Source organism: Protomyctophum bolini, assembly GCF_963924005.1.
Source record: "Protomyctophum bolini genome assembly, chromosome: 15".
In the NCBI taxonomy this organism is placed as follows: domain Eukaryota; kingdom Metazoa; phylum Chordata; class Actinopteri; order Myctophiformes; family Myctophidae; genus Protomyctophum; species Protomyctophum bolini.
This window is the reverse complement of record NC_137876.1, coordinates 24231918-24257764: the sequence shown is the minus strand read 5'-3', so window position 1 is coordinate 24257764 and position 25847 is coordinate 24231918. Positions and strand designations below refer to the sequence as shown.

Genomic DNA, 25847 nt, shown 5'->3' with positions numbered 1-25847 from the left:
ACACATCCGTGCACCTGCACGCACACATGCACACAGACACCCCCCCCCACACACACACACACACACACACACACACACACACACACACACACAGCCTACACACACAAACGCACCTGGACACGGATACATACGCAGGTTCAAACCCAAACACAGGATCAAACACAGGTGACCTGAATTGTGTTAACCCATTTTGGGCGGGAACCCCTTTTGGTGTTTTAACCAGGCCTGACGTCGAAAAAAAATAAAAAAAGTCTTCTGAAAGAATATATATTCAAAGATTTTTGCCACATTTTCACGATTATTCAAAAATAGCAGACCTACAAGCTCGTAGATCTGCTATTTTTCAATAGCTAAAGTATAACATAATGCTTAGTTAAAATACCAAACGGGTTTCCCGTACAGAATGGGTTGAACATTATGTTGTAATTTAGCTATTGAAAAATAGCTACGAGCATCTTTTTTTTATCGTGAAAATATTTAGGATTTTGAAGATTTCTTTTTTAAATGTTGAGGTCAGGCCTAAATGGGATAAGGGGATTTCCAGCTCTTGTCTATAATGACAGTTCCAGCCATGAGGAACCTGCGCCGAGCTCTCCTTGGCTGACTGCTGAACATCCTTTAGAAAGTTGTTTAGACCGGCGTACAGCGTTCTGGAATCTCCATCAGCCCTCTCCTCATCCTGTCTCCCCTTTCCCTGCACACCGTCCCGAGCTCCCACACAGTTTAAATATGGAATGTTGATTCCCCCCCGAAGGTGTGAAAGTGGACCCATAACTTTTGGGTCCACTTTTGCTGTGCGGCTGCATTCATGTTGCTCTCAAATGCCCCTTTGTCACACTTGTATGGGCACTCCAAGATGACTTAAAGGGGAATTTCTCCCTAAACCTTTTTTGTTTTTACAAAAGTAAGTTGATAATTATGTATATTGACCAAAAATAGATAGAGATAAAGATATACTGGAGCTGGGGCTGGTGCTGGAGAGGGGGCTGGGGGGGGTCTAACGTCACATCAGTGTTGCTGTCACATCATCTAGAACAGATGTGAACAAAAAACAATTGCTCGATTGAATAGGAGTTCTAGCGTTAGACCCCCCCAGCCCAGCCCCCTCTCCAGCCCCAGCTCCCCTATATCTTTTTTTTTTTATTATTGTTTTTGTCAATCTACATAATTATCAACTTATTTTTGTAAAACAAAAAGGTTTAGGAAGAAATTGGCAAAATGCATTATAAGCTCCTCCGGTGCTTATACTTTTCTTTTAAGCCATATGAGAAAAAATAACCAAACCACAATTATGGTCCTGGAGCTTTTACATGTATAGTTTGCTGCTGTGCTGTACCGCAAAATGCCAGTTTGAGTTTCTATAGCTTCAAATTAAGTAACAGTAACACGCTGAAGGAGGCTTTGACACCAGAACGCAACCCGTGTCGATTTGCTGTTTGTCCGTGCTCAGTGTGCTGCATTATGAATTAAAAGAAGGACTGGCTGTTTCTTTTTTACTGTGAATCTTATGAGCCGTGCACCCGGTAATAACTGCATAATATACAGATTAAGAGTGCTCATTTTCTCCTCTTCAAATGCAGTAACTAAGGTGTTGCCGTGTTACCCATTAACCCATTTAGGCTTGACGTCGAAATTTAAAAAATGTCTTCTAAATTCTGACAGTTTTCTGAAATACCTCATGTTTCTGTATCAGTGGTTCTCCATATTTCATGTCAAGGACCCCAAAAATGATAATTGGCCACTGACCCCCATCTGAAAATATGTTGTTCCAGGGACCTCCCAGAAGTATGGCAGACCTACAAGCTCTGCAAAATGGCAGACCTACAAGCTCGTAGCGCACCACTCGGTGGCGCGCTATGAGCTTGTAGAACTGCTATTTTTCAATAGCTAAAGTGTAACACAATGCTACAAACACCAAAAGGGGTTCCCGCCCTAAATGGGTTAAAATCAGGAAAGCATCTGTGTCATTTTAGATTTTAGCTATATGTAGCAAGTTTTTCAGAAAACTCTAAAGGTCTTTACACACTGGGGGTGAATTCTTTACGTGAATAATTTGAGTATAATAAAGTCAATGAAAGCTTCCACGTCGGCAACGAATTTCCACAGAAAAACACACGCGCTCCACACCACCACAGGGTGGACTGCCCGGCCTTGAGTCGGTGGGATACACCGTTGTCCAGAACCGGCACAAAAGCCTCTGCCCAGGCTCTGGACAGGGACCAAATTAGCCAATTGATCACACCTGATCACCCCTAGATCTCCATACTGTATATGGAGCTGGCCTGTGAATGATGTTCTGGCCTCTGCATCGACTCCATATTTATTATTATTTGGGCATGCCTGACAAAGAACTCCATATACAGTATGGGCATAAAAGGGACACAGACATAATAACTGGGTGGGGCATGCATTTCTAACTTGCATCGTTCCAAGTAGGCCAGTGCCCAATGGGCACCGCTCTAGTTTGTAGAATCGGCTTCAGGTCTTAATGAGTTAAGCCTGGTTTGTACAGGTACTGTAGTCATACGACCGTGTCCCTCGCAGAGAATAGTCCTACAAGCTCACATTGTGTGTGCGGTGCGATGCATTGTGAGCTTGTAGATCTGCTATTTCCACACCAAGGCCGTACTAACATCCGAGGGGCCAAATGTCCCCCACAAGTGTAGTAGAATGTCGATCCTCAACAACAAACAGACCCCGTTTGGGTCAAGCGGCACACACTTGTAAAGTGAGAACATTTTGTTTTCATCTGGGGCCGGGGGCGGGACACCTAGCGGCTCTGGCACGTGGCTACGTTGTTTGCCACGCCTTTGAGTCCACACTACCCACACCCCCCACCCCCCTGGGCATCCACTTCAAAGACTGCAGTCGAAGCGCAGAAAGAAAGAAACGGTACCTCCGAGCTGGTATAGTAAAGCCACGCGGCGAGGTTCACATGGAGCGGGGGGGGGGGGGAAACACACGTGAACTCAGAAATAAAACCTGCAGTGGATTATAGGTGGAAACCTTGAGCCGTAGTAGTGGCTGAACTTGTACGTGCATGTTTGTGAGAGAGGCTGGGCTTGAACTCTTTCACCAACTCCCTCCTGGCACCGATAATGAAATGTTTGGTGCACTGTTTTTTTCATTCCCCTCTAGGAAAAAGTTACCCTCTAGGAATGTGATGTGAACATGACGTCGAAAATCAATCCCGTCTTGTTTTTCTTTCACTTACTGTATACCTTCCACTGGCTTTGTTTTTTAATCTCTGGCTCTCCTCCCGTACTCCCGCGCCTTTTTTCTCCAATCATCTTTTCACCACGCCGTCTGTTGCCCTCCTCACTCGCTAATGCTCTGCTGTCATCCGTCCGTCTGTCTCCCTCTCTCTCTCTCTCTCTCGTCTCTCTCTCACTCCCTGTAATCCCTCCAGTCAGCCGCGGACCCCCGGGGAGCTGCTGGCCCTGTTCCGATACCCGCGGGACCCCTACACGGTGGAGCAGGCGCGCGCCGGGGAGATCTTCGAGCAGACCCTCCTCCTCATCCAGAACCACGTCAACCAGGGCCTCATGGTGGACACCAATGGCACCGGTGAGCCCTGACAACAAACGCAGCAGAGGAATGTCTCGTTGAGTATTGACTCGGGAAGGACATACAGTATATAGCTTGGCCTTAGTGGGTACAGAGGAAGTTTCATGATACAGTTGGTCGCTGGTTCGACCTGAGCATGCCACTTAAGCCCCTAACTGTTGACACTAAGGGTTGCCCAGGTATATAAAAACGTTCAGGCGGGTGGAGTTTACAACCGTCTGTAAACACAACACGAGATATCTGTCTAAACACCCGAACGTGGCCAGAGCGCGCTGTCTTCTGGTCTGTGGAATGTCAAATAATAGCACTGTCTACCTATAGTTTCCTGTTTTCACTGTTGCTACTGTACACTTGAAAATATAATATATAAAGTGTGAACCTATAGCGATATTGCTAGATGTAGGTGTTTGGCATTTTTTTATCGCACAATCCCAGAAAGTATAAAAATAAGTCTTAAATGTAATGATAATTACATTTTTATAATTAATTTTTACAATGGACGGTTTACTTTTCGGGCAAGTGGGCATGACCTTTGGGCAAGTAAAACTTGACCTATACTTCGCCGACGGGCAGATGCTTCTGAGACCTTAGTGTCAACCCCTTCCGTCCCCTACGATTTACTGCAAGCAACACAAGTTCACTCACAACACGAAATGGTTGGTAGTATTAGGCCTGTCGGTAAAGACATAAAACAATGTCGTGCCTAAGCATATACCTCGGCTTCACTGCATGTTTTTAAGCAGCCACGCTTGCAGACCGGAGCCCCATGTGCCTACACATGCATGCATTTAGAAGATGTTTCTGGGCTCTCGTTGGCTGTTGAGAGCCCCGAGCGCTGGCGTTTTCAGCCTGGATGGGGCCGAAGAACTTTGTTGGTACACCACTTCTGTTGGTAAACTGTCCCCCAATATCAAGGTTCCCTTCCCTTTGTTTCTGTGGGGATGCGTTGGACAGTCAATTCCTCTGTGTTAATTTATTAAAATGGAGTCTGCTCAGAGTCATGCTGCTATCTGGCAATGTGTGGCAATTTGGGTGAAAATCTTGAGAAAGTCTGGAAGTTTTGCTTATAGTATAAAAAGAAAGTTGACAGTGCATGTTATCAAAAACCTGTTTGAAAGTTGCACACACATGCACTCTAGTGTTCGTTGTGCTAACTGCCAGGGATGGCAGCTTTCAATCTGGGCGACATTTCTAAAAATGCAAAATAATATTTCAGGGCACGGTGGCGCAGTCGGTAGCGATGTCACCTAGGTCCTGGGTTCGATTCCCACTGTGGGCGCTGGGGGTGTGTTCTCTCCTCTGGTGTCATCAGTGCCCATACCCTGGGTGGGGTTGGCAAAAGGGCCTTTCTGTGTGGAGTTTGCATGTTCTCCCTGTGTCCCCTAGGCACCCTCAAAAAACATGTGGTAATACTGGTCTCTATACTGTCACCCCCTGGCCAGCCAGGGCACCTGAGGGGAAAGGAACTGGTTGGAATAACTGGCTTGGACTCCTCATGCATCGAGGGAAGCATGAGGTCAGTCCGTTGCTCTCCCCGGGTTGGCAGTGTTGGCGAGTGTAGTGCCCAGGATTACATTAGATAATTGACAAAATAATTGTTTTTGAAAAAGTATTATTGCATTTATGCGAAGTTATGCATGCAATGGTTAAATTGTTCCTGGGTCGACACCAGAACGAACATTAGCCCAGCAGACTTGTTAAAGAAACAGTGTGAAAATGGATGGTCGTTTGTTTTCTTAATGGCTCACATCATAAAGCCTGGACCCCGAGGCAAAAACTAAAACATTCTGCAAAATATGGGCCAAAGAAAGTGACTTGGGCAGCATGGGAGAGGCAGAGCTGGTCTGCCTTCTCGCTGCTGCAGCAGCTCCTAGTGCTTTTCCAAGGGTCAAGACCCAAACACAAATTACACACTGCAGAAAGTAGAGCTCTACGTTTGGCAAAAAGGTCTAATCTTCCTAATCCCTCATTTCCCAATATTATAATATGGCCAATGTACATTTTTTCCCACTATTGCAATAGTTGAAATGACCATTTGAGTCCTATTAACACCCTGATTTGGATTCAGCGACGTGTCCCGTTCCAGTTTTGCAAACGTTTTGGGTCTCGTATCACACTCGTATGAATTACCATAGTGTTGTTAATGAGCATATTTGGTTGTGGCCACTACTACTTCGCATCTGCATGCCATTTACTCCCGCTTGTGACCTGCAGGGCTCGAGACTCGACCAAGGAGCGGTTGACTAAGGCGCCTATAAACTGTTTTTTTTACTAGCCCACTGTCACACCGCAGCACGCTTAGCTTAACGTCACTGGCAAACGCAGACCCGGCAGGGGGGGGGGATTTGTTTATGTCGCTGTATATGTGCACGCATGCATGCATGGTCTCATGCACAGTATGTACTTACGCGGTCATATATGCATGTGCGTGCAGTGAGCCTGTCGAACAACGAGTTGGTGTGTGCCGTCAGTAGAACATTGTTGCATGTACGTTCTGAGTAAAGAAAAAAAAAGGGAAAGAAAGTTGCATGCGCACGGAGAGTTATTCAATGAGCCAAGAAAGCAACATGTCCACCATATTTCATCTTCATGGTATGTGAGAGCAATCATACTAATGGGGCCTACGTTTTACAGCCATGAAAGGCTAAAGGGGGTTAGTTGTGTGGAGTCTGGGAACCAGTGAGCTTTCTGAGAATGGAGAATAGTGCTGCTGCTGGCCAATACTGAGCCTTGTGCAGTCGGTCATTTTTCTTGACTGTGCTACAATTAGTGGAGAACACAGAATGAGTGTGAACAGACTTGAGAAAGGGAGAGAAAATGACAACACCCTGGCCAACGCTCCGAGCATCCTAATCTCTTCTTCTCCCTCCTGGCTCCCAAACTGTGGAATGGCCCCCCACCCTACCCCCGCCACTCAGTCAGGACTGCAGACACACTCCCCGTTTTCCACCACAGTCTAAAAACGTGTAGGCTATTTTCGATAGACGCTAGTTATACTGTACATAATTACTGTTGCATGTCGTTTAGACAGATGCTACATTCGATGTTCACCTGGTATCCTACCTGCTTTGTACTAGCACTACATTGTTTCCTTTGCACTCTATTTACCCAATTACCCTGTCGTTTGTTGACGAGGTTTCACGCCACTAACTCTGATCTTGCACTTTGTAAGTCGCTTCGAGTCTGGGGGATACGATAAATGCCTAGATTGTTTAATTGGAAAGAGGTAAGAGAGTGGAGTGGGGCTAAAGAAATACAAGGGCAGGAAAATAAGGCTTCGATTAGGTGAGATTTGGAGGAAAATGAGAGCCAGATCTTTGGAAACAGAAAAGCGGGAGGGAAATGCTTAGACAGAGAGACGGAGGGGGAGAGAGACAATGTTTTCATTAGTTATGCCAACAGCCAAGTGTTCATTGTTGCGTTGGCTCTGGACCAGGCACACAGGGGGATTCTGCCAGTCAGCAAAAAAACCCAAAACAATCGGGACTGTTTTGATTGTGTCTCTTTCTCCGTGACTTGGGAGGGAGACGGGACCCCTCCCCTCTCCACCAAACGTGCATGTGCATGCATGCAAAACCACGCGGACGACGAGCAGACCCAACGCCAACATGAGTTTGGCCTGGTCTCTCTCTCTCTCTCTCTCTCTCTCCGTGAAAGCTTCTATGAAAGGGAACCATCGTCGGGGAGAGAGATGGTCTGGGGGAGGTGGGGTGGGGGTGTATATGGCAGTCATAGCAGCAGGTGGTGCCGTTTCATTTGCGGACAACATGATCTCATTTTACCCCCACTTGTGTTGGACACTCACTCGCACATACGCATGCACGCACATGCGCGCGCACACACACACACACACACACACACACACACACACACACACACACTGAAACGTACTGGAGCTAACTCACAAGAGGCGTCGCATGTTGTAGCATGTCGGGGCACGTTGGCGAAATGGTGCAATCTGTGCCCACAGCAGGTCTCCGGTTTCTTTCCACTCTCTCTCTCTCTCTCTCTCTCTCTCTCTGTGCACAACAATGGCATCCGCTATAGAAGGAATCATTGATGTTTGCTGTGTATAAACACGCTGCAGTCGATTGCGTTCCTGTCGTCGTGTCATTTTCGTTGCTTTTAAATACTGCAAGGTTTGCGAATGGAAATATTATGCAATGTCGTTGGCGTCGGGTGGAAACCTTGTATGTCCAAAACTGATACTTTTCAGTGTTCAAATAAAGAAATCGAGCTTGCGGTTCTGATGCTTTTGTTGTGATGCTGGGGTGTGATCAAGTTGATCACGAAACAACGCGCACAACGTCTGAACATGGAGATAAGAGGTTTCTGACCGACAGCAACGATATGGTGTATCAACAGTTTGACTGCGGTGCTTAAACCATCGCGTTCCAGATCTCCCTGCCTAGTTTTCACTAACCTTTTGAAGAGCCACTGCGCCGACTTGATCGTTTGCTTGTCATGATAATCCGCTTCAAAACGCGTCGCCTATCCCAGTCCGTCCGATGGAAACCCCATATGTCTTAAAACGTATTAAAGACGCTAATTTAGCAAACACAACTCGCGTAACTCGCTATTGGGAGGGAGGCTATTCTACAGTCCATTAAAGGAGAACTGACACGCCCCTCGGGAGCTAATAACTGCTATCAAACAATGCTATCATGATTCTGACGTCAGAGTGGCGAAAGCTTTCCCCAACGACTTCTATGCGGGCTCGCCGGGCTTGGTGGCCGTGGTAGCATAGCAACTTATGCTACTATTTTGGTGTCACATTTAGCTTGAATACTGGGTGAAAGTCTCATTCAAAAAATTAATTTTTCGCAACATTGTTCAGGTGAACTGTGTGTTTATGCTTGTTCATTGTAATAATCAATATCGCTATGATTATTTTATTTATCGCCGCGTCGCTCCGCATGACAACATACAGTCTAGCCCGTCTCAGATGCAGGCTGCACACACACGGACGGACGGACGTATAGTCTCTGGTCAGGTCCCCGCATTGAACTGGGCATGTGTGTACGCACACACACACACACACGGCTATAGTGCATGACAGCGGGGAAGAGAGCTACAGACGCCCGAGGCAGATTCCGTGCCATTGCGTGTGTGTGTGTGTGTGTGTGTGTGTGCGTACCAGAGACTATACGTCCGTCCGTCCGTGTGTGTGCAGCCTGCATCTGAGACGGGCTAGACTGTATGTTGTCATGCGGAGCCGGAGCGACGCGGCGATAAATAAAATAATCATAGCGATATTGATTATTACAATGAACAAGCATAAACACACAGTTCACCTGAACAATGTTGCGAAAAATTAATTTTTTGAATGAGACTTTCACCCAGTATTCAAGCTAAATGTGACACCAAAATAGTAGCATAAGTTGCTATGCTGTGTGTGTACACACATGCCCAGTCCCCCGTAGAGGCTCATGATCTCGTCCGCAAGACTATGCCTCGGCATAGCGATATTTATTATTACAATGAATACAAACATAAACACACTATAGTTCACTTGAACAATGTTGTGGTAACTAACTACGGTATTACAGAGTGAGAGCGAGGGTGTACATGTCAGCCTGCGGCTGAGAGGGGAAAAGAACAGTAGTCGCGCTGCTCTCACAGCGGCCAGACAACAGCAGACCGTCCGTAGTCGCGACTGTCGCGCTGCGGGGCTGAGAGGTCTCAGAGCGGGCAGACAGGGGTGTTGGCGACCGGGGGAACATGGGACTCCAGTCCAAAATTTGCGCTTGTGCTGCAGTTCCCCTAAAAAACCCCACGCCAACCTCAATTGCATTCAAACTAAGCATTTCTGGCGAAAAAATAATTTTTTTCAATTACATTTATAGCCAATATGACGCTAAATGTACCGTCAAAAACGCTAGCCTGACCTATAGCCACTTGTTGCTAGCGCCGTAGCCCCGTTTCAAACTGTTTCAAACTGTTTTCAGTCAGACCACGTGATGTGCTGTACCACCCATATTAATTTCGGGGCATGTCAGCGGACCTTTAACTTGTGTAAGTCGTGTTAATAGGGAGGGACTTCCCACAACAAAACCCAGCAATAACCCTAATGTCCGACCTTTTCTTCTTCTCTCTCTCTCCCCAACAAACCGCCGTAGCGTTCCGCTACAACGACCTGGTGTCTCCTCGCTTCCTGGAGATGATCGCCAACCTGTCGGGCTGCGCCGTGCACCGGCGCACCAACAACTGCTCCGACATCTGCTTCCACCAGAAGTACCGCAGCCACGACGGCACCTGCAACAACCTGCAGCACCCCATGTGGGGCGCCTCGCTCACCGCCTTCCAGAGGCTGCTCAAGTCGGTGTACGACAACGGCTTCAACCTGCCGCGCGGCGCCACGGATCGCCTGCACAACGGCTACCGGCTGCCCCTGCCGCGCCTGGTGTCCACCAGCATGATCGGCACGGAGACCATCACGCCGGACGAGCGCTACACGCACATGCTGATGCAGTGGGGCCAGTTCCTGGACCACGACATGGACTCCACGGTGGCGGCGCTCAGCCAGTCGCGCTTCTCGGACGGCGCGCTGTGCACGCAGGCGTGCACCAACGACCCGCCGTGCTTCCCCATCCAGTTCCCAGCCGGCGACCCGCGGCAGCTGCGGAGCGGCGCCCGCTGCATGTTCTTCGTGCGCTCCAGCCCCGTGTGCGGCAGCGGCATGACGTCGCTGCTCATGAACAGCGTGTACCCGCGCGAGCAGATCAACCAGCTCACCTCCTACGTGGACGCCTCCAACGTCTACGGCAGCTCACGCCACGAGTCGGAGGAGATCCGCGACCTGGCCAGCCAGCGGGGCCTCCTCCGCCAGGGCATCATCCAGCGCACGGGGAAGCCGCTGCTGCCGTTCGCCGCCGGCCCGCCCACGGAGTGCATGCGCGACGAGAACGAGAGCCCCATACCGTGCTTCATGGCCGGGGACCACCGGGCCAACGAGCAGCTGGGCCTGACCGCCATGCACACGGCGTGGTTCCGCGAGCACAACCGCGTGGCCACGGAGCTGCTGCGGCTGAACCCGCACTGGGACGGAGACACCATCTACCACGAGGCCCGCAAGATAGTGGGCGCCCAGATGCAGCACATCACCTACAGCCACTGGCTGCCCAAGGTAGACCAACGAATTATCTGGACGGATGGGTTTTTTTCTGTTTTGTACGTGTCTGTGGAGTTAACAGTACTCTAAATTAGCCCCACAGGTGTGGTTAGAATCTTCAAAAGGCCCATTCGAAATACACCACTTTAGTGACATCATAACGCTAACCCCTCGCCCAAACCTTCGCCGTTATCATACAACAGCTTAAATTCAGGTGCTTGGTGCTACATTGAAAACCAGGTATACTGAATGAACTGGTATGTGTTATTTTTATTTCAGAAAACTGGAGGATTTAGAAGAATGTTTTGAAAATGTGTGGTCAGGCCTAAATGGGTTACGCTGCTTACTCTCCCATTATTTGTGTTTTCATAATAGTGATAATGGTGATAATAGAGGTAATGTAACAAAACAAATGTGATGCTACGATTACAGTGATGGAACCTCCATAGCCCCGGGGGCTTTTTTTGAAGATGGAAAAAATTTTTGCCTCTGTCGGCGTGGAAACCTCACTATGTCCAAAACTGTTACTTTTCATGGTTCAAATAAAAAAGAATGTAAAGGCAAAAGTTAATCAGCCGGTTCGGATCCGCTGCCCCCCCCCCCTCCCCCCTAGATCCTGGGCGACGCTGGCATGCGGCTGATGGGCTCCTACCCGGGCTACAACCCCAACGTCAACGCCGCCATCCTCAACGCCTTCGCCACGGCCGCCTTCCGCTTCGGCCACACGCTCATCAACCCCGTGCTGTACCGGCTGGACGCCGACTTCCGGCCCATCCCGCAGGGCCACATCTCGCTGCACCGGGCCTTCTTCTCGCCGTTCCGCATCGTCAACGAGGGCGGCATCGACCCGCTGCTGCGCGGCCTGTTCGGCGTCGCCGGCAAGATGCGCGTGTCGACGCAGCTGCTCAACACGGAGCTGACGGAGCGGCTGTTCTCCATGGCGCACGCCGTGGCGCTGGACCTGGCCGCCATGAACATCCAGCGGGGGCGCGACCACGGCATACCGCCCTACAATGACTACCGCTCCTTCTGCAACCTGACGCTGGCGCACACCTTCGAGGACCTGCGGAACGAGATCAAGGACCCGTCCGTCCGGGAGAAACTGCAGAGGTGAGAGAGAGAGAGAGAGAGAGGCGATAATGAGTCGACTAAAGGCCTATTCACCGCTGAAAACATGACGTCGTGCCGTGGTGGTCACCAGAACACATCTCTCTTGTTTTTTTTTTACTAACCAGCGTTTCGGTGGTCCAAAACCGCACCAATGATTCGCCGTGCAACTCCTTGCGACCAAACGGGTTGCGAGTAGACGCATGTATAGTTGTATGAAACCATTATTCCCAATGGCAGTTGGAAGGAGTTGCATTGGTGTGACATGTCCTTTTAATACGGTGTTGTTTCAAGGAGTTGCGACTAGTTGCATTGGTGTGGTTTTGGGCTTAAGAACGGCGGTTTGCGAGCACCCTTTTTCGCATCATCGAAAGCCCCCGTTATTGGGAGTCGTCTTCCATGCTGTAATTATCATATACAGTAGGTACTTTATTCATCCCCGAAGGGAAATTAAGGACAACATTATTAACATCTTGTTGTTTTTGAATTGAAGTTTTCATGCACTTGCCATACAGAAATCTAAAACAGCTTGAACTACAAGGCTTCATTCACAAACGCGTTGTGAGCTGTCCGTTGGGAACCGCTGTGAGTGTCTATTTTCCGCTGCTGGTTAACGTGTCTGAACAAAACCAGTGCATGCGTGCATATTTCCTTCCATGGTAGATGTTGAGTTTGCAGCCTTATTTCCAGTGGTGTAAAGTAACTAAGTGCATTTACTTAAGTACTGTACTTAAGTACAATGTTGAGGTATTTGCACTTGGGTATTTCCAATTTCCAATACTTCTACTCCACTACATCTCGGACCCAATTATTGTACTTTTACTCCTCCTTGATCATTTTTGCTATTACTTTCTGCATTGTGAGCGTGTAGATCTGCATTGTGAGCTTGTAGATCGGCTATTTTCTAAAGATTATTCTGCATAATGAGTGCTTTCTACTTTTGGTACATTTTGATGCCAATACATAAACCAGGCCACTGTATTGATAATTTTACAACATAAAACATTTGAGTACTCTTTCCACCACTGCTTGCTTATTTCCGCGTGTGTGTGTGTGTGTGTGTGTGTGTGTGTGTGTGTGTGTGTGTGTGTGTGTGTGTGTGTGTGTGTGTGTGTGTGTGTGTGTGTGTGTGTGTGTGTGTGTGTGTGTGTGTGTGTGTGTGTGTGTGTGTGTGTGTGTGTGTGTGTGTGTGTGTGTGTGTGTGTGTGTGTGTGTGTGTGTGTGTGTGTGTGTGTGTGTGTGTGTGTGTGTGTGTGTGTGTGTGTGTGTGTGTGTGTGCGTGTGCGCGTGCGTCACCCATCCCGCAGGCTGTACGGCACCCCTCTGAACATCGACCTGTTCCCTGCCCTGATGGCGGAGGACCTGGTCCCCGGCAGCCGCCTGGGGCCCACCCTCATGTGTCTGCTGGCGGCCCAGTTCAAGCGCCTAAGAGACGGCGACAGGTACTGAAGATCACATGGATTAAAGTCCTCAGTCGCCACGATTGATTTCAGTTTTTTGGATTCCATAGAAGTCGGCATGTGTTCTATAGAAGTGTGTCCTGACCTGCGCCAAAAATAGGCTATCTAGTATCTACGCGACGTGTTGTAAGCTTGTAGATAGCCTATTTTCTGTTATTAGTTATTTCATGTCATAACCGCAATCGTGAACGCCGCAATCTAACAATGTCCTCAACTGGTTAGCTGTATGGCTACCAAAACGTCACAATTGTACTGTATTGTATTGTGTAAAGTGTGTAGGACACACGGCGCTAGTGTGTGGTGACTCCTTTCACCATGTTTCACAAATTACATATTAGGACTTTGCCTGGCAACAATTTTCAGTCGTGAGATTATATTTTGCTTTAATCCATGAGATCAGAGAGAACAAACCACCACCACCGTCTTCCTTCACAAACGCATAACGTCGCCGTCAGGCTAGAAAACCTCTTATGTCTATATTTTTACTTCTTGTGTTTAGTTTATTCATTTTTACTTTTTTCTGTAATTTAGCGCCCTACTTTACTTGATCATACCACAGCAAAAGCATCAAAAGTAGCTTGTCTCTTTGCGCTGCTTTTCGTGCTTGTGAATCTGCTACTTTTGATGCTTTTGAAATTGAATCCTGAAAAGCAAGAGACAGAGATGGAGTCGATAAGATACTTGGATAAAGGCATGCGGGGTGAGGTACTGTATAGACCAGGGGTAGGAAACAGGCGGCCCACGGGCCAATTCTGCCCCCCCAGAAACTATAATCTGGCCCGTTAGATCATTTGGAGAATATGATTTGTTTTTGGGGGAAATATATATATATATATATATTTTTATACAATATCAGACCGACAGTCTCGCATATAGGCTATAATTATGTCACGTAAAGAAGGTTTATTACACTTATTATAATGTACTGATAAGCTAGAATTGTAGAATCGGCCTCAGATCTTAATGGATAAGGAGAAAAAGCTTTCCCCCCCCCCCCACCACTGCTGCCACTATACTAACAGTGCCGCGGCATGCCGTCACCCCTCAGGTTCTGGTACGAGAACCCGGGCGTGTTCACCCCGGCCCAGCTCACCCAGCTGAAGCAGGCCTCACTGACGAGGGTGCTGTGCGACAACGGGGACAACATCACGCGCGTCCAGCCCGACGTCTTCACCGTGGCCGAGCTGCCGCACGGCTACGGCAGCTGCGACGACATCCCCAGGATCGACCTGCGCATGTGGCAGGACTGCTGCGAAGGTAGGGGGGGGGGGCGTGTAGCCGCCTGAAACTATACGACAAAAGTATATCCACGCCGGCTGCCTTTGCTGTGACTATAACTCATTTATTGACAATTTCGTTGGCAAATAAAAACCCAGACGGAAATGGTAAGGAGGGACTATAGTGGAGAAGAGATCCAGTGGAACTAAGGAAAGTAATTTCATGCTTGGTTGTGCACTGGTATCGCGCTCCGGAAATATCTATTTAGCTAAGTAAAAAAAACAAACGGGGGAATTGGGGAATACAATGTTAAAATCTCAACTAAAACATTTCAGAATTTTATTCAAAAGGTTATGAAAACGAAATCAAAATGTGCTAACATAGTTAACACTGTGTGGAGGGAGGGGATTAAGCAGGGGTCTTCACAATGGGGGTCTGGGACCCCTGGGGAGGGGGGGGGGGGGTCCTCGGAGTTACTACGCCAAACCACCTTTGTGTGATGGGATCTTTGTTTTGTGTCTTTGTTTTTATACAGGTTGGCTTTGTTACAGGTTGCCCTGCCAAGCAAACCTGTCCATGTACAGACCCTGCAACTAGTCAACACTTATTCAACACTTTCTCCTCACTTTCGCCTCATTGGCTGTCCTCTTTTAAGGACAACGGTGCATGCAGCTGGTTCACATTTTGCTTACCGGAGGTTGTATGAGTTCCAAAGTATGAATGCTTTGTTTATTAACAGCAACCTGTGGTGACGACGGGTTGGGTTGGACTGTTTTGGGTGTGTTTGCTACTAGTGGGTAAAATGCCCTCTCGTCTCGGGTGGCTCTTGGACAGGGGTCACTGAAAGTGGCTTGAAGTTCCTACCGGAACTCTGAGATTGAAATAAGGGACACCTCCCGACAATGTTCGGGTCAAACAACCCCAATTTCGAGTCAAATCCCCCAAAAGCACAGAATACTGCATTGTGGCACGGGGGTCCTTGCAGACTTGGATGTGTGTGCAGGGACCTATTGTTATTACCTGTGCTTGCTTCTGCTGTCACTTCTCATTGCAGGGTCTCTCCTCCCCCTGTGTCTCAAAACATTTTAATCAGCTTCTTCAACTCTCTCTTTTCTCTTAAACATCTGAGTAATTGTTCGTTGCATTGCGCTTCGTTTATATTTTTAATTGCATTCTTCAACAAAAGCTGCTGGTAGCCTATTCATTTCCCTTCGCGTTTGTTTTCCTTCCAGAAGAGAAGAGTGATTTGAACCAATCAGAACTAACTATGAGAGTGTGCCAGTTTGTCAGCCAACAAGAAACATGTTTCGAATGTTGGTTCGTTGTAGAGCCCGCCTACTCGGCGTGCGCACGCTTATCCGCCAGTGACCGCCACACCAAAAGTCCGACACCGTTTCTCCCGACATTGTGTTGCGCCTACTCTTATCCGGTCTTTTTGCACACATCATGGGCACGGAAAAAAGGCCGTTTCCATTTCCACTCTATACCAGATCTCAAACCTGCAAAGGGTACTGATCCTGTTGTGTTGCGCGAGCACGCATGCGCACATCGACGCAAGTCGTGTGAGCAGCGACTGCATGATTAACCCATTTTGGGGGCGGGAACCCCTTTTGGTGTTTTTTTTAGCATTATGTTATACTTGAATAAAAAAATTAAATCGTGAAAATGCGGCACAAATCTTTGAAAATGTAACATATATTCTTTCAGAAGACTTTTTATTTCGACGTCAGGCCTAAATGGGTTAAACGGGATTAGACGGGATGTACGCTGACTGACACAAACACACTGGAACAATTCAGAAGCACTTTATTAGGAAAACTCAACTAATAACTGTGTGTGTGTGTGTGTGTGTGTGTGTGTGTGTGTGTGTGTGTGTGTGTGTGTGTGTGTTAATCAGACGTTAGTAGTAGACTATGTTTTCTTCTTGGACATGCATTTTTGGCACAGTGGCAGGTTATTTAATACAGGATTTTGACAACTCCGGAACCTTCCGGCCCGCTTTCACCCCAGAATGACCCATATTGACTTCCAGCTCAATGTATTAGCAAACTAGTATCCCCGTTCCCCTCACACCAATGTATTACAAGGCAAAACACAAGTTGAGCCAAGCACTCTTATTAAATCCTGGTCAATAAGCGAACTGTGTCTGGAGGAACACATAACAAAACAACAGCTGATCGAGGCTCTGATTTAGGCTAGTCACAATGTCATTGTCACAATGGAATGTGGCCAATCAAGACATATTAATTATTCACATGAATAGCCTAATTCACATCTGAAGAATGAATACATTTGCTTGCTTTGCTTACGGGCTGTCGCTGTCCCATCGATTTCGATGACGACGTTGCGCCAAGAACGGGATTTATTGAGGGGGGGTGTTGTCTCTGTGCCAATGCGTGACCCTCATGGTTTGCGGGACAGCTGAGGTCCACACATGAGAGGGAAGGTGGCTTCAGCGCGCTGGTGTCGCTGTACAGTATGTGTCGCTGTACAGTATGTGTTGCTGTACAGTATGTGTTGCTGTTTTCTCCTCCCTGCGGTCTGATCCTGTGTGTGCAATGCTGCCCTCGTGACTGAGACGCGCCAGGTGTGGCGATCAACAGCCAGGTCCTCCAGTGCAGAGCATTACATTTTACCAGTCTACTGAACAGCCGCCGCGCCCCGCCTCAACCATGGCCTTACGTACGTTTACAGCTACTTCATGTTGTGCAGAAACAAGCCTACACTCATTTACGTGCATTTTGTATCCTTCCACATAGATGTTTACATTTCCTTACTTTGGATTTGTGAAAATCACTTTAATTTCCGTCTCTATTACTCGTTTCAAAGACAATTTGACTTACCCCTTAAAACCCCCTTATTGCCCTTGACGTTATTGACGCAATTAATTGCACTACCGTGCAATTTCTTTATTATTATTTTTTTACACACAAAATAATTGGCATTCAAATATGTCGTCTAGTGCTGGCAGAAGGCACTGAAAAGTTGCTATTAGGGGTGGCTTAAGGCCTATTCATACTCCAGTTTTAAGGTGCTAAGCCAGGTCACCCCTGAAAAACTACAACATGACGTCACGCTGCGGTGGTATGCGACTCACCGCTCACCCGGCGAACACATCTCTCTTGTTTTTACTAACCACGGTTTTCGGTGACCACCTTATCGACTAAAACTGGAGTATGGCCTTCACCGTCTTGTTTACTGCAAAATGTTATTGCTCCACTCCTCAAATAAAAACCTCTACAAAAACGTTCCCTCTCGTATGATTTTGTGTCTTGCACAAAATGCTCTTCCATCTTTACATGCAATTCCACTTCAACATGTTTGCAATCACTGTACATGGCTGCTTTCCAACCCTTTAAAAACTACACCGCGGTGATAAGCTATCACCAAAAACTGGAGTATGTATGGGCCTTAAGTCCCCCCACTATGGCAAACACACAGAGACAAACACCAACATCCCTACATAGCGACTCGACTACCACACACACACACACACACACACACACACACACACACACACGTGGGCAGGCAGGCACTAATTTTCTTTATATTGGTAGCCAACCTGTTTATGTCATTTCATGTCAGTCTTGTTTCTACATAAATCACTTCCAGAAAGAGGTTTGGTACAGTATAGAGGGGAAAGGGAGCAGACCAAGTACAGAAGAGAGCCAACAGTCAAGTATAATATTATTTCATACAGAAGGATGGTCTTCCTGCTGGGACTGTCGCACCTACAACGGAGGGTTTAAGTGGTTAAATGTGTACTGTAAACAAATAAACCAAAAGCCAAAAATGTTGCTATGAAGCTATTTATGAAACTTTATGTACTGTAGTGGGAGTCCCTGTGCCATCTCTCTCTCTCTCAGCTAAGGGGTCCTTGTTGGCATGAAAAACATTGAAGACCCCTGGGATAAAGAACCACAGGAGGGTTTTTGGTACTACATCACATTATTTGTCTCCCGAGGAAGAAATTTGTCCCTTTGTCTTGGACAAAGGGCCCGCATGCAAGCGTAGCCCTTACGTATGTTCCATGTCGCCGCAGCGCAGCGCCAAATACATCTTTCTTGCCGCGAGTTGTCAGCGGAAACTGCATGATCTGTTGGTCTTGCAATATTTCTGTGGTTTTTAGAGAACACAAAATTGACAGCGAAAACCGCTGTTACTCTAATGCCTCTCTCTGCTCAATAGACACTCCTGTCATAATTCTCTCATCACTCAAATGACACACAACCTTTTTGCTATGCCAAGAGAACACGCTGTGTAAGCAGGACAAAAACAACAACAAGGGAAATACCTGACATCTTATAATATACAGTACACTGGCTCTTACAGAACCAAGTACTACTGGAAAGGTTTGGTAAGTTGCAGTGGTGGAAAGTAACTAAGTACTGTACATGAACTTAAGCACAATTTGGAGGTGTTTGTACTTTTCTTTGGTAATTCTAATTTCCAATAATTTTACTTCTACTCCACTGCATCTCCGAACCAAATATATTGCACTTTTACTGCACTACAGTTATTTGAAAACTTTAGTTACTAGTTACGTTGTAGATTGTGATTATTATTACAAAACATACATTAACCACTTCAACCTTTTATATGCATTTCGTCCATTTGAAAATAGCAGATCTACACGCTCACAATGCGTCGCATGTTGTGAGCGTGTAGATCTGCTATTTTCAAAACTTTCTTTAAACGTCAAATGGGACATTCTGCGTAACGAGTACTTTCTGCTTTTGTACTTCAAGTACATTTCAATGCCAGTACTTGTAACAGAGTATAGCCACATTGCAGTATTAGTACTTTTACTCAAGTAAAACATGCGAGTACCTTTTCCACCGCTGGTGAGATGTAAACTATATACAGTATTCTCACCTTGTGTTTTCCTTTGATTAAACGCATTCTCTCAAATTCAGCCCCGGGTAAAAAAACCTCTCCCGAGGGTTGTTATACCGTACACAAGGAAGCATGTGAGAGACCTGCCCCGGCGCTTAACAAACACCACGATGGCAGCTGTCATCATTATCGGCATGAGAGCAGCTTGCCTGTACACGCAACCCGGAATGAGAGAAATGAGACGGAGGCAGAGCAATGAAAGAATAAACATTTCCTCAGGCTCCTGATCCTTGCTCTGTGGAATTGGAGCTTGGCGCTTTGGAGCGCTTGCTTATAGTCTCTTGGCTTGGAGAAAGACGAGGCCCCCCCTCTGCCGGTCGGATGTCAGAATTGGGACCTTATAAATGCACTATATGCCGCTGTAGGTAAAATCTCAAGCATCTGAGGAAACGTTAATTGTTAACTGTACATGTCTACATAATTATCTACGTATGTAGGTGGTAAGCGACATTATATGGAGTTAAGGCCTGGATGTTTGCATGTTCCTTGAAAAGAATACCGGCACTCACTTTATTTCCAATAGGATTCTTGTTTTGAAACCTGAAATAAAACAAGAATCCTCTTGGATAAAAGGTGAGTGCTGGTATTCTTTTCGATGGGCCGTCTCTACCTGAACCGTGCACCTGCTACATTATCACGTTGAATTACTGCTTGCTTCCTCTCTTCCCTTCATGTTTGCATGTTCCGCCACTGCGTGCCGTTGACAAAGCCAACAGGAGGGTGGTGCTTGGGTAACGGTCTGCCCACCACCACAGAGCCAACAGGAGGGTGGTGCTTGGGTAACGGTCTGCCCACCACCTCAGAGCCAACAGGAGGGTGGTGCTTGAGTAACGGTCTGCCCACCACCTCAGAGCCAACAGGAGGGTGGTGCTTGGGTAACGGTCTGCCCACCACCACAGAGCCAACAGGAGGGTGGTGCTTGGGTAACGGTCTGCCCACCACCACAGAGCCAACAGGAGGGTGGTGCTTGAGTAACGGTCTGCCCACCACCTCAGAGCCAACAGGAGGGTGGTGCTTGGGTAACGGTCTGCCCACCACCACAGAGCCAACAGGAGGGTGGTGCTTGGGTAACGGTCTGCCCACCACCACAGAGCCAACAGGAGGGTGGTGCTTGGGTAACGGTCTGCCCACCACCACAAAGCCAACAGGAGGGTGGTGCTTGGGTAACGGTCTGCCCACCACCACAGAGCCAACAGGAGGGTGGTGCTTGGGTAACGGTCTGCCCACCACCACAGAGCCAACAGGAGGGTGGTGCTTGAGTAACGGTCTGCCCACCACCACAGAGCCAACAGGAGGGTGGTGCTTGGGTATAACGTCTGCCCACCACCACAGAGCCAACAGGAGGGTGGTGCTTGGGTATAACGTCTGCCCACCACCACAGAGCCAACAGGAGGGTGGTGCTTGGGTAACGGTCTGCCCACCACTGCAGGAGTCTGGGGTGACTGGGGGTGATCTTTGTCGCTGCACGTATATACTCCCGTGGGCCTCTCTTTCATCGATTGACGGTTCACAAAAAAGTACAGTGGTGCGGTTATTTACAGTGATGCTAAAAGGATAAAACAAACAGCCCTGAGGGCTTGTTCCCATTGTGCTCCTATGTGTTCAATTCAGCGAGACGTTTAAAGATATATATATATACTGTATATACGTTCAAGAAATCATCAACACTAGGAGTATACACAAGTATATACAGATGTTATATTGCAGGCAAGAATACAGCTCTGAATAGAATACAGTTAGCCCGTACGTAGTGTAACGCTTGGGATTTATCCTTTGCTCGAGACTGAGAGAGTTTTTCATGCTTTCACGAGGTGCTTAATATTGCTCCAGATTTCTGTGGGTGGCTGATTGAGAATACAGGGCCTTTGTCCGTCCGTGGTGGTTATTAGGCATAACGTGGTGACTTTTACTGCCTAGTGCCTACTACTGTGAAACCACAGTCTCCACAATCTATACCTTTTCCATTGGATCACTGGTGAAGTCATTCATTCAGTAGGCTAGTGAGTGAAAAACAGCATTCAGTTGACATGGCTTGTTTAGCACTAAACACGCCGCACGTTTTACCTCCAGTCCCAATACTTAACCCATTTTGACCTGAGATCAGATTCTTAAAATGTCTTCTACATCCTGACAGTTTTCTGAAAAAGCTACAGTATGTTTCTATGTCAGTCATTCTTCGATTAAAAAAAGAATAGCAGACCTACAAGCTCGTAGCGCGCCACTCGGTGGCGCTATGATCTTGTAGATCTGCTATTTTCCAATAGCTAAAGCATAACATAATGCTTAGTCATAACCCTCCTATTAAAAATAAATAAAACTAAAAGCTCATAATGGGCAGCAGTGGCTCATGGGTAGAGTGGCCAGTAGAGCGGCCGGATGGGAACCGTGAGGTTCCCAGTTCGATCCCGGGCTCCCCCAGAGTTAGTGTCGAAGTGTCCTTGAGCAAGACCCTAATTGGTCCCGATGTGGAGCTGGTGCCTTGCATGGTTACCTCCGCCATCGGTGGATGAATGTATGTGTGTGAATGTAATCTATGTCAAGCGCCTTGGATAAAGCCGCTATATTAAGTGAGTGATTGTGAGTGACTGTCCGTCTGGAGGCAGTTTGGGATGTAGTGTTCATTGTTCAATCAACAGGGTTCCAAGCATTAGGATGTAGTGTTCATTGTTCAATCAACAGAGTTCTAAGCATTAGGATTGTTCTGTTCATTGTTCAATCAACAGACTTCTAAGCATTAGGATGTAGTGTTCATTCATTGTTCAGTAAACGCGGTTCCAAACATGAAATGGAACTACGTTTTGAGAGGGATTGTTCGGCCGGGAACACAACACAATGTGGCCAGCAATGACAGCTGTGCTGAGTGTCAACTGTGAAATGGACGTCACAGGGTTCTCAGGCTCCAGTGCTGTAGAAGAAACCTTCTTGATTCTTAAGATTGTATAAACCCATTAAGACCTGGAATCAGATCCTACAAAAATGTCTTTAAATTATGACAGTGTTCTGAAAAAACCTATATTTCTGTATCAGTGGTGCTCAAACTATTTCATGTCAAGGACCCCAGAAATTATATGCAATTGGCCGCCAACCCCCATCTGAAAATATGTTGTTCCAGGGACCCCCAAGAAGCAAATATTCGAGTTAAAATATGTTTGGTGCCGTGCTATGAGCTTGTACATATGCTATTTCTCAACAGCTAAAGTTTCAAATTGTTGTTGAAGTGGTTAAAAGCTAAGGCGACACAGATGCGTTCCTGACCTAATTGGGTTAAAAAGGAGTAAAACTCCTCCCCACTTGTTGATCGTCTGAGAGCTACTGTAGTGACAGTATTGTCAGACACGGCAAACGGGGGGTGCATCATCTCTCGAATTGTTCTCGTTCCATCCGTCATGCTGACCCCAGTGTTTGAAGATTCAGGATATCGCTTAGCCACAATAACACTGGCGGGGGAATTTGCAGAGTGTGTGTGTGTGTGTGTGTGTGTGTGTGTGTGTGTGTGTGTGTGTGTGTGTGTGTGTGCGTGCGCATACCTTTGTCTGTGTCAGCATGAGGTAAAGCATGTCTTGTTGTCTTTAGATATGCTGTGTGTGTGTGTGTTTTATGGCCTATTGCCTGGCAAATCAAAGACATTCTGAGAAAAAGGAAAGGCAGCAGCAGCAGCGGGATTTAAGCATTCTACATTTAAAGATGCCTGCTAGCCCAGTGAAGCCCTCCTAATTACAGGGCCCACTCCCCAGCCACTGTCCTGTGTGTGTGTGTGTGTGTGTGTGGGGGGGGGGTTCTAATGTAAGGCTTTTGATCACCCTGACCCGTGTGTGTGTGTGTGTGTGTGTCTTTACTTGACTTACTATGCATGTGATTGAGTTTGAGAAATAGACATTTCTCTTAGCTCTCACAGGAGACATTGTTGTTGTTTTATGCTTACACATACTTTTAGATGTAAGGTTTAATTAGGAGATGATTCAGGTTGGGTTTTTTGGAGTAGTCATTCAGAGGTTAGGGTTGCAGTGGCTAATGCCTGGTTTGTGCATAGCTGTGCACCGAAATTAGCCCATCTACAAGATCACAACGCATTGCAACGCACCGTGAGCTTGTAGACACCCCCGAGTGTGTGCGTTGCGTGTCCATGTGTACTGTACATGCATGTGTTTCATGTACTCCTCTTCCTCCTCCGCTCCCCCCTCCTCCTCCTCCTCCTCCTCCTCCTCCGCTCCCCCCTCCTCCTCCTCCTCAGCTCCCCCCTCCTCCTCCTCCTCCGCTCCCCCCTCCTCCTCCTCCTCCTCAGCTCCCCCCTCCTCCTCCTCCTCCGCTCCCCCCTCCTCCTCCTCCTCCGCTCCCCCCTCCTCCTCCTCCTCCTCCTCCTCAGCTCCCCCCTCCTCCTCCTCCTCCGCTCCCCCCTCCTCCTCCTCCTCCGCTCCCCCCTCCTCCTCCTCCTCCTCCTCCTCAGCTCCCCCCTCCTCCTCCGCTCCCCCCTCCTCCTCCTCCTCCTCCTCCTCCGCTCCCCCCTCCTCCTCCTCCTCCGCTCCCCCCTCCTCCTCCTCCTCCGCTCCCCCCTCCTCCTCCTCCTCCTCCTCCTCAGCTCCCCCCTCCTCCTCCTCCGCTCCCCCCTCCTCCTCCTCCTCCGATCCCCCCTCCTCCTCCTCCTCCTCCTCCTCAGCTCCCCCCTCCTCCTCCTCCTCCGCTCCCCCCTCCTCCTCCTCCTCCGCTCCCCCCTCCTCCTCCGCTCCCCCCTCCTCCTCCTCCTCCGCTCCCCCCTCCTCCTCCTCCTCCTCCTCCTCAGCTCCCCCCTCCTCCTCCTCCTCCGCTCCCCCCTCCTCCTCCTCCTCCTCCTCCTCAGCTCCCCCCTCCTCCTCCTCCTCCGCTCCCCCCTCCTCCTCCTCCTCCGCTCCCCCCTCCTCCTCCTCCTCCGCTCCCAGCGCTTTGAAGTGGGATGAGAGCGTTCGCTGTGGAGATGGCGGGCAGCGCTGCAGGGCTGGCAGCGCTCTGCCTCGTTATGCCCCGCTAGCCGCTCTATGACACGCTCCGCTTCCTCCTCTGTCCTGTTCTCTGTGGGCTTTCAATCCGGGATGATCAGCGTTGCTCTTTGACAAAGAACAAACATCACCCTCTGTGCGCGCCGGAGGGCACGGACCATGCAGACCGGACTAGATCAGAGCGGTGGTTCTCAAACGTTTTCATGTTAACGACCCCCAAATGAAAATGCTTCGTGCCAGGGACCCCCCAGAAGAGAAGATTTGTGTAAAAAGTAAAGAAAAGGGGGGGGGGAAATGTAATGTTCCAAACACATGATCAAAAACAGCAGTACAAGCTTTCACTGCGGCACGAAGTGAAACACTGTGAGGTTGTAGATCTCCTATTTTTGAATAGCCAACATATTAATGAATAAATAAATAGGTCAAAGTGATTGCGATGCTGTATTAACCAACTTAGCTGGGGACCCCCGGGAAGACTTCAAGGACCCCTGGGGGTCCCTGGACCCCACTTTAAGAACCACTGTCTTAGATTGTGCTATTATGGAGTTCTTATGTTGTTACTTGCGCAAGCAGAGCGCGCAAGTAATCGTTTCGCTTGGTCTCTTCGAAGTGAAGCCAAGTTTTCTTCAACGGTAAGTCTGTGCCTGGTTTGCTGGGACTAGTTACAACATTACGTCATCCTTGAGAGAGTACATGGTGTGTATATGACGTAATGTTACAAGTTACAAGTTACAAGTTACAACATTACGTCATATACACACCATGTACTCTCTCAAGGATGACGTAATGTTGTAACTGGTCCCAGCAAACCAGGCACAAACCTACGGTTGAAAAAAACTTGGCTTCACTTTTTGGAACCAAGTAACCACAGTATACTGCTAATCAAATTACAACTACATACTCTGTATGTAGTTGTAACTAGAACAACTACATACAGTCTGTGCCTGGTTTGCTGGGACTAGTTACAAGTTACAAGTTACAACATTACGTCATATACACACCATGTACTCTGGTCCCAGTTCACAACGATGACGTAATGTTGTAACTGGTCCCAGCAAACCAGGCACAAACCTACGGTTGAAAAAAACTTGGCTTCACTTTTTGGAACCAAGTAACCACAGTATACTGCTAATGTGATTTGTAAATCTGTGCCTGTGAAAGTATTATTACAGAAATTGAAGTTAGAGACACATATTACTCTGATCATGATTTAGTATTAATATCACTATAGTACAAAATGAAATACATTTAAAACAATTGACAATTTACAATAAGTAATAAAATAATTATACTGTATAATATATTTTAATTCAGTTTATATACCTTTTCTTTTTCATCACATATCAATGATTCATTTTTCTGTAAAAAAGTAGTTAGGTAGCAAATAGTTACACGTAATGATTATACATTTCAAACGTTCCTTCACAGAGATACTGAGATGTGATAGTTTCCAGCGGTCGAAAGTACTTGCGCGCTCTGCTTGCGCACTAGTAGGCCATTTATGGCCTACTAGTGTGC

The 25847-nt window shown here is 47.6% G+C and overlaps 1 protein-coding gene across 3 annotated transcripts in view; it reads left to right on the top strand.

The window, feature by feature from the left end:
• pxdn (peroxidasin) overlaps positions 1-25847 on the top strand; it is a 97096-nt gene that overhangs the window by 61438 nt on the left and 9811 nt on the right. For 2 of the 3 annotated variants that reach the window (XR_013965357.1, XM_080783217.1), the window contains exons 15-19: positions 3410-3567; positions 9687-10693; positions 11292-11788; positions 13093-13227; positions 14294-14502. Coding sequence is in view for 2 of the 3 variants with exons in the window: in XM_080783217.1 (XP_080639343.1) it covers positions 3410-3567; positions 9687-10693; positions 11292-11788; positions 13093-13227; positions 14294-14502 (2006 nt within the window). In the remaining variant the exon portion in view is untranslated. Of the gene's footprint in view, positions 1-3409; positions 3568-9686; positions 10694-11291; positions 11789-13092; positions 13228-14293; positions 14503-14998; positions 15186-25847 lie in introns of those variants that run through there. The other variant, XM_080783218.1, reaches the window with a different exon arrangement.